Source organism: Nelusetta ayraudi, unplaced genomic scaffold (genome assembly GCF_046127955.1).
Source record: "Nelusetta ayraudi isolate G7.1 ecotype Tasmania unplaced genomic scaffold, CSIRO-AGI_Nayr_v1 ptg000079l, whole genome shotgun sequence".
Taxonomy (NCBI): Eukaryota; Metazoa; Chordata; class Actinopteri; order Tetraodontiformes; family Monacanthidae; genus Nelusetta; species Nelusetta ayraudi.
In genome coordinates this window covers 2,891,021-2,898,254 of record NW_027466129.1, presented here as the reverse complement: position 1 = coordinate 2,898,254, position 7,234 = coordinate 2,891,021, and the positions used below count along the sequence as shown (strand labels likewise).

The window sequence follows — 7,234 nt, the reverse complement described above, 5'->3', positions numbered from 1 at the left end:
GCCATGGATATATTGTAAGTACAATCAGATAAGATAAAATATGGTTCGATTAGATTTCACTCGGAGCCGTGACGTCACGAAGAAGTTGAAGTGTTCCGACGTTTGATTTGAGCGTTAAATCGGCGGCCGAACGGACCCTGGAACGGAACCTCACCGCCCGTGGACACGCCCTCTCCGTCTCTCTCGGCTCGTCATTGGTCTCTTCCGGTCCCGTGACCAGGAAGCAGAGGAGCCTGACGCTGAACGAAGGGTGAGGAAATAAACAACCGCGCTCGTCTTGTTTTCTGTTAAAGCAGCAGCGGTGGCGCCGAACCGAACCGAACCGAACCGCGTCGTGTGTTTGACGTGTTCCCCGACCGACACCGCCAGCCTGCCGCGGCCTGGCGCTCCGTTTCGCGGCGGGCTGCTTTTGGTTTCGAGCCTCGTCCCGTCCAGGTTCGGTTCGGTTCCGTGTGATGGTTGGAGATGAGCCGCTTGGAGCCCCGCCGACCCGAACCCCGGAACACGGAGCCTCGGCCGTTCGCGGCTGTCTGACGTCACGCTTTTCCTGAACCGTGACGTCATTCGCAGTTTAAAGATGGCTGCACTTCGATCCGCTGAATCAGCGACGCGTCACGGGCGTTAATCTGCCGCTCCGTGGCGGGTGAAAGAGGGGATTCCCCCCCGAGGAACCGCGGCGTGTGATGACGTCATGAAAGTGCGGCAGGCGGGACAGCTGCCCCTCGTTTACCTTTTTTCTCTTTATTTTGACGTGTTAGTGAACGTGTTTTACTGAAAACCATCCCACAGTCTAAAGTTCGAACCCGAGCTTCTGGGTACAGGCTGGATCCTGGACCGGACCGGGTCCTGGGTCACACCTGAACCTCGTGGTTCCAGTTCTGACGAGAGTTTAGACCTGTAAAGAAAAATCCCAATTTCAGATTGACGTTGACCAGCAAATGATGTCAAACTCTGTGTCTGTGTGTGTGTCAGGCGCCAGGATGCAGAGTACCACCAACTACCTGTGGCTGATCTCGGACCTGCTGGGTCAGGGGGCTACGGCCAATGTTTACCGTGGACGCCACAAGGTGAGAGAGACACCTCGGAGTAGGGGTCAGGGGTCAGGTGACCTGTGGGGGCGCGGAGTCAAGCTGTCTGTGAGCCTGGAGGAGGAGGCAACTCACCTGTGTGTGTGTGTGTGTGTGTGTGTGTTGCCGGGCAGAAAACGGGCGACCTGTATGCAGTCAAGGTGTTCAACAACCTGAGCTTCCTGCGGCCGTTGGACGTCCAGATGAGGGAGTTTGAGGTCCTGAAGAAACTCAACCACAAGAACATCGTCAAGCTGTTCGCCGTGGAGGAGGAGGTGGGCGGGGCAAGGGTGGAGAGGGCAGGGCCAGCCGGGGCGGTGGGGGAGCCTGAGCAGCTCCTTCAGCTCCAGGCTACTGCTGCTGCACCCTCAGTGCAGGAAGGAGCGCCCTCCCATATATATGTATATATATATGTATATATATATATATATATATATATATATATATATATAGCACTGCATCTATTTACTAATATACGTATCTGTTTTATCTCATTGAATTTTGAATCTTAAAATTCTTCAAACACCAATTGGCATAAATGAAGGCACTGATTCTTCTTCTTCTTCTTCTTCTTCTTCTTCTTCTTCTTCTTCTTCTTCTTCTTCTTCTTCTCCTGTGGTGCAGTCCAACACCAGACACAAGGTTCTGGTGATGGAGTACTGTCCCTGCGGGAGCCTCTACACCGTCCTGGAGGAGTCGTCCAACGCCTACGGCCTCCCAGAGGACGAATTCCTCATCGTGCTGCACGACGTCGGTGAGCATCCTCGCCACCGACGCCGCTTCCTGTTTCAGTCACTCTCTAGCCCCCCCTTCCCCACCACTGACCCTCCCCTCCTTAACATATCCAGTGGCAGGTATGAACCACTTGCGGGAGTACGGCATCGTGCACCGCGACATCAAGCCGGGCAACATCATGCGGGTCATCGGCGAGGACGGCCGTTCCGTCTACAAGCTGACCGACTTCGGCGCCGCCCGCGAGCTGGAGGACGACGAGCAGTTCGTCTCGCTGTACGGCACCGAGGAGTACCTGGTGAGACGCAGACACACACACACACACACATCCGCACACACACATGCACACACACACGCACACACACACACACATTCATACACATGCACACACTCACACACATTAATACGCACACACACCCATACACTCATATACTCACACTCACACTCATACACACTTTCTCTCACACACGACACACACACACACACACTCTGAAGTGTTAGTCCTGAGCTGACCTTTTGACCTCTTGACTCTTGACCTGTTGGATAGATAGATGGATAGATGGATGGATGTACTTTATTGATCCCAAATTGGGAAACTGCACTGTTGCAGCACTAAAAAAAAAACTAAACTATACAGTCGTTACAAAAACGCAATAAATCTATGTACAGCAAGCAACCTCCTGTTGACCAGCACATCTCCTGACCTCTGACCCCATGCCTCCCCTTCCACCCCCCCGCAGCACCCTGACATGTACGAGCGCGCGGTCCTGAGGAAGGATCACCAGAAGAAGTACGGCGCCACAGTGGACCTGTGGAGCATCGGCGTGACCTTCTACCACGCCGCCACCGGCAGCCTCCCCTTCAGGCCCTTCGAGGGGCCGCGCAGGAACAAGGAAGTGATGTAAGAGCAGGAGGGGAGGAGGGGGAGAAAGGAGGTGGCGGGGTGGCCGGTGGGCGTGATCTCTGACCTGGCCGTCCGCTCCTCAGGTACAAGATCATCACGGAGAAGCCGTCCGGCACCATCTCAGGACACCAGAAGTGTGAGAATGGGAAGATCGAGTGGACCACCGAGATGCCCGTCTCCTGCAGTCTCTCCAAGTAGGCCGCCATCGCCAGGGGTGCGGGGCCAGGGCGGCGTGGGCGAGGTTTCAGTGTGTTGTGTCCCACCACAGGGGTCTGCAGAGCCTGCTGACGCCAGTGCTGGCCAACATCCTGGAGGCCGACCAGGAGAAGTGCTGGGGCTTCGATCAGTTCTTCGCTGAGACCAACGACATCCTCCACCGAGCCGTGGTCTACGTCTTCAGCCTGCAGCAGGCCACGCTGCACCACGTCTACATCCACGAATACAACACGTGAGTACACACACACACACACACACACACACACACACACACACGCGCAAGGTCCAGAAGGTCCTGGAGGTCCATAATGAAAGTCAAGGCTGAGGGTCCAGAAGGTCTAGAAAGTCCAGAGTGAAAGTCCTGAAGGTCCTGAAGGCTTATAATGAAGGTCCTGAAGCTCCATTTTCCTCCATGTTGTCCACAGGGTGGCGCTCTTCCAGGAGCTGCTGGTGAGGAGGACCAGCATCCCACTGCACAACCAGGAGCTGCTGTACGAGGGCCGGCGTCTCATCCTGGACCCCAATCGGCAGGCCAAGACCTTCCCCAAGACCTCCAGGGACAACCCCATCATGCTGGTCAGCCGCGAGTCGGTGGCCACCGTCGGCCTCATCTTCGAAGACCGTACGACTCGCCCTCTGACCCCTGACCTCTGCCCTCCCTCCGGCCAACCCTCTGCCCTCAGCTGACCTTTGACCTCCTGTCCTCCACAGCAAGCCCCCCCAAGGTCCAGCCCCGCTACGACCTGGACCTGGACGCCAGCTACGCCAAGGTAGTGCCCCCTGCTGCTTGGTGGGCGGCGTCAGTGCGACAGGGGGCGGGGCCTGACTCTGTGTGTGTGTGTGTGCTGGCTGTTTCAGACGTTCGCTGGAGACGTGGGTCACCTGTGGAAGACCTCCGAGTCCCTGCTGGTCTACCAGGAGCTGGTCCGCAAGGGGGTCCGCGGCCTCATGTAAGTACAGCCCACCAATCATAGAGCAGCGTCTGCCCACTTCCTGCACCAGGCCGGACATGGTGTGTGTGTGTGTGTGTGTGTGTGTGTGTGTGTGTGTGTGTGTGTGTGTGTGTGTGTGTGTGTGTGTGTGTGTGTGTGTGTGTGTGTGCAGTGAGCTGATGAAGGAGGACTACAGCGAGATCGTCCAGAAGAAGACCGAGGTCCTGCACCTCTGCACCTTCTGCAATCAGATCCTGGAGAGGACGGAGCAGCTGTGAGTCCACACACACACACACACACACACACACACACACACACACACACACACACACACTGTAGCTGAGTCACATGACCGCTATGTCCTGCAGCTTGGAGGTGCTGATGCCGGCCAACGTGATGTCCTCAGAGTACGACGAGATCTCAGACATGCACAAGAAGGTCGTCAGGGTGAGTTTATCTTCTACTGACCTCTAGAGGCTGCACCTGCACCTGCACCACACCTGTGTCCCTGTGTGTGTGTGTGTGTGTGTGTGTGTGTGTGTGTGTGTGTGTGTGTGTGTGTGTGTGTGTGCGCTCAGATCTCCAGCTCATTGGAGCCGGTGGAGCGAACCACTCAGGACATCAAGACCAAATTCCTCCCCGGTAGTCTGCTGACAGACGGCTGGACGCAACAAGTGGGAACGCACCCCGAGGACAGGAAGTAGGGGCTGCGTGCGTGTTTGTGTGCATGCGAATGTGTATGTGCGTGTGGTTGTGTGACACTGATCTGGTCTCTCCAGTGTGGAGAAGATCAAGGTGCTGCTGGACGCTATCACTGCCATCTACCAGCAGTTCAAGAAGGACAAAGCAGAGAGACGTGAGTCTCACACACACACACACTAACACATGCCTTGTATAGCTCAACGCTAACTGCTGCTATGAGCTGAGCAGAACAGGTCAGCTGACAGGAAGTCTTTTTTAAAAAAAAAATTCTGTCTCCCGCCGTCCTCAGGTCTGCCGTACAACGAAGAGCAGATCCACAAGTTTGACAAGTAGGTCGACAACACAAGAACACAAACTAACGCTGCTGAATGACTCAGTGATCCAGTGACTCAGTAGTTGCATTTCCCCGACACTTTTTTTTCACAATAAAAGCAATATTTCCTTACGTCTGTTTGCCGTCAAGAATGGTAGTTATATTTTTGTCTTTGATTACTTATTGATTACTAAAATATTCCGTCGAATGATAACGCACCATTTTCACCTGAAGTGAACTGGTCATGTGACCCCATACGTCACGTCCACTGACGCGTAAATGCGGAAAAAGTGTTTCCATGACCCTTTTGTGTTATATACCTCCATATCTATACATCTGAAAAACCACCTCATGAGAGCGTCAAGACCTTTTAGCCACACTTGAGAGATCTTTCTTTCCATGACCAGTTTTTTATTGCCATATTTAGGTTTTGTCGTTAAGACGTAGGAACATGTTTAACTAGATTAACTGCACTGGAGGGGCAGCACAGTGAACTCGTGTGTGTGTGTGTGTGTGTGTGTGTGTGTGTGTGTGTGTGTGTGTGTGTGTGTGTGTGTGTGTGTGTGTGTGTGTGTGTGTGTGTGTGTGTGTGTGTCAGGCAGAAGCTGGTCCTTCACGCCAGTAAAGCTCGTTCTCTGTTCACGGAGGAGTGTGCCATGAAATACCGACTCTTCATCTCCAAGAGCGAGGAGTGGATGAGGTCAGTGGAACACACACACACACACACACACACACACACACACATAGCCTCCACCACCACCCCCTCGCCACATGACCCCTCCCCACCCCCCCGTCTTGTGTTTTCAGGAAGGTTCTTCATGTCAGGAAGCAGCTCCTCGGTCTGTCGGCTCAGCTGGGCGGCATCGAGAAGGAGGTCATGGTGCTGATGGAGAGCGCCATCAAGGTATCTCACACACATACACACACACACACACACGCACACACACTCAGCGGTGAGGTGAGGAGTCAGCTGATCTGACTGTGTGTGTGTGTGTGTGTGTGTGTGTGTGCAGCTGCAGGACCAGCTGCCTCAGAAGCTCCTCCCCCTGGTCTCCAGTGGGATGAAGTCGCAGGCCTACCTGAGCCAGAACACCTTGGTGGAGATGACGCTGGGGTGAGCACCCTGGTCGTATGACTCTCAAGGCTCTTCCCATGCCCCCCGCCAGGTAGTGGGCGGAGCCTGCCCCTGTTGACTTGCTGCGAACATCGTGTGTGTGTGTGTGTGTGTGTGTTGCTCCAGGATGAAAAAGCTGAAAGAGGAGATGGAGGGTGTGGTCAAAGAGCTGGCCGAGAACAACCACTTCCTGGAGAGGTTAGCCTAGCCGTCATTAGCCTAGCCTAGCCTAGCGCCAGGGGAGCAGCCATCCATCACATTGCTGCACTGGGCCCCCTTCCCCCTCCGCCCTCTGGGCGGAGACAAGATCTAGACCTGACCCTGTGTCCCTGTGCCAGGTTCGGGACGCTGACGCTGGACGGCGGCCTGAGAGGATGAATCTCTGTACATCGGAACCAGAACCAGATCTAGAACCACCGGCGTCTGTAAATATCGCCCCATCCCCGCCTCCTCCTGACTGCCGTCATGTGACCACACCCGTCAGCCAATGGGGAAGGAGTTTAAAGCCAGTTTAACTGCGACGCTGACTGTATTTATTTCTGTCCAATCAAAGTTTTGAAGTTTTTTTTTTTTATTTCTGTGCATTCGGCTCTTTGCTCTCTTTTAAAAATTCCCAAGTATTCATGTGTAACCAGTTCAACTCATTTTAACCAGAGGAGGAGGAGGAGGAGAAGAAGGAGAAGAAGAAGGCAAGGTGGCTGTCGGTGGGAGCTAATCAATCGCTTATCAATACGTCCCTCATTAGCTCCGCTTCTCTTCTTCTGCTAATGTTGTTATACTCAGCGACTGTTTGGAATGTGTAAATAATGATAATAAAAAAAACCTTCAGAAGGTCTGAGTGTCGCCCCCTGCTGGTCATCAGTCATCATGATGTCACTGTGAAATCGCTGTAAAATTAGTTCCAAGGCAAGGAATTTTAAATGAGCCTTAAAAAAAAAATGAAAGGGGACCTGTTGAAAGTATTCTGTCAGCAGGCTCCACCCACCTATCAACCCTGCAGCCAAGCGGCTGGAGCTGATTGGCTGGAGCTTCATTCAGGTCACCACAGATGGAGGAAGGGGGGCGAAAAAATGAAATGTTAAAAATGAATTCCTGATGCTGAAGTTTTTATTTTAAAAAATGAATCCTCAGCAGGTTTTTTTGTTTCCTGTTCATTTCCATGGCGACGGTCCGGGTCACATGACCACGCCGATGTCACTGAGTCATCCTGCTGACTCAGGCTGCTGCCTGCAGCAGCAGCAGCGCCAGCTGGTT

General features: G+C 53.7%; 1 protein-coding gene across 1 annotated transcript; it reads left to right on the top strand.

The window, feature by feature from the left end:
* The first annotated feature begins 108 nt into the window (after nucleotides 1–108).
* Nucleotides 109–6,602, top strand: tbk1 (TANK-binding kinase 1). Its single transcript, XM_076044390.1, has 21 exons — nucleotides 109–250; nucleotides 973–1,067; nucleotides 1,202–1,342; nucleotides 1,692–1,821; nucleotides 1,916–2,097; nucleotides 2,540–2,700; nucleotides 2,787–2,897; nucleotides 2,972–3,151; nucleotides 3,345–3,541; nucleotides 3,631–3,689; nucleotides 3,778–3,869; nucleotides 4,024–4,125; nucleotides 4,220–4,298; nucleotides 4,430–4,551; nucleotides 4,631–4,707; nucleotides 4,843–4,882; nucleotides 5,465–5,566; nucleotides 5,674–5,770; nucleotides 5,880–5,980; nucleotides 6,107–6,178; nucleotides 6,319–6,602. The coding sequence occupies exons 2-21, from the start codon at nucleotides 981–983 to the stop codon at nucleotides 6,356–6,358; spliced, it is 2,172 nt and encodes a 723-aa protein (XP_075900505.1). The 5' UTR covers nucleotides 109–250; nucleotides 973–980; the 3' UTR covers nucleotides 6,359–6,602.
* The last annotated feature ends 632 nt before the right edge of the window (nucleotides 6,603–7,234 follow it).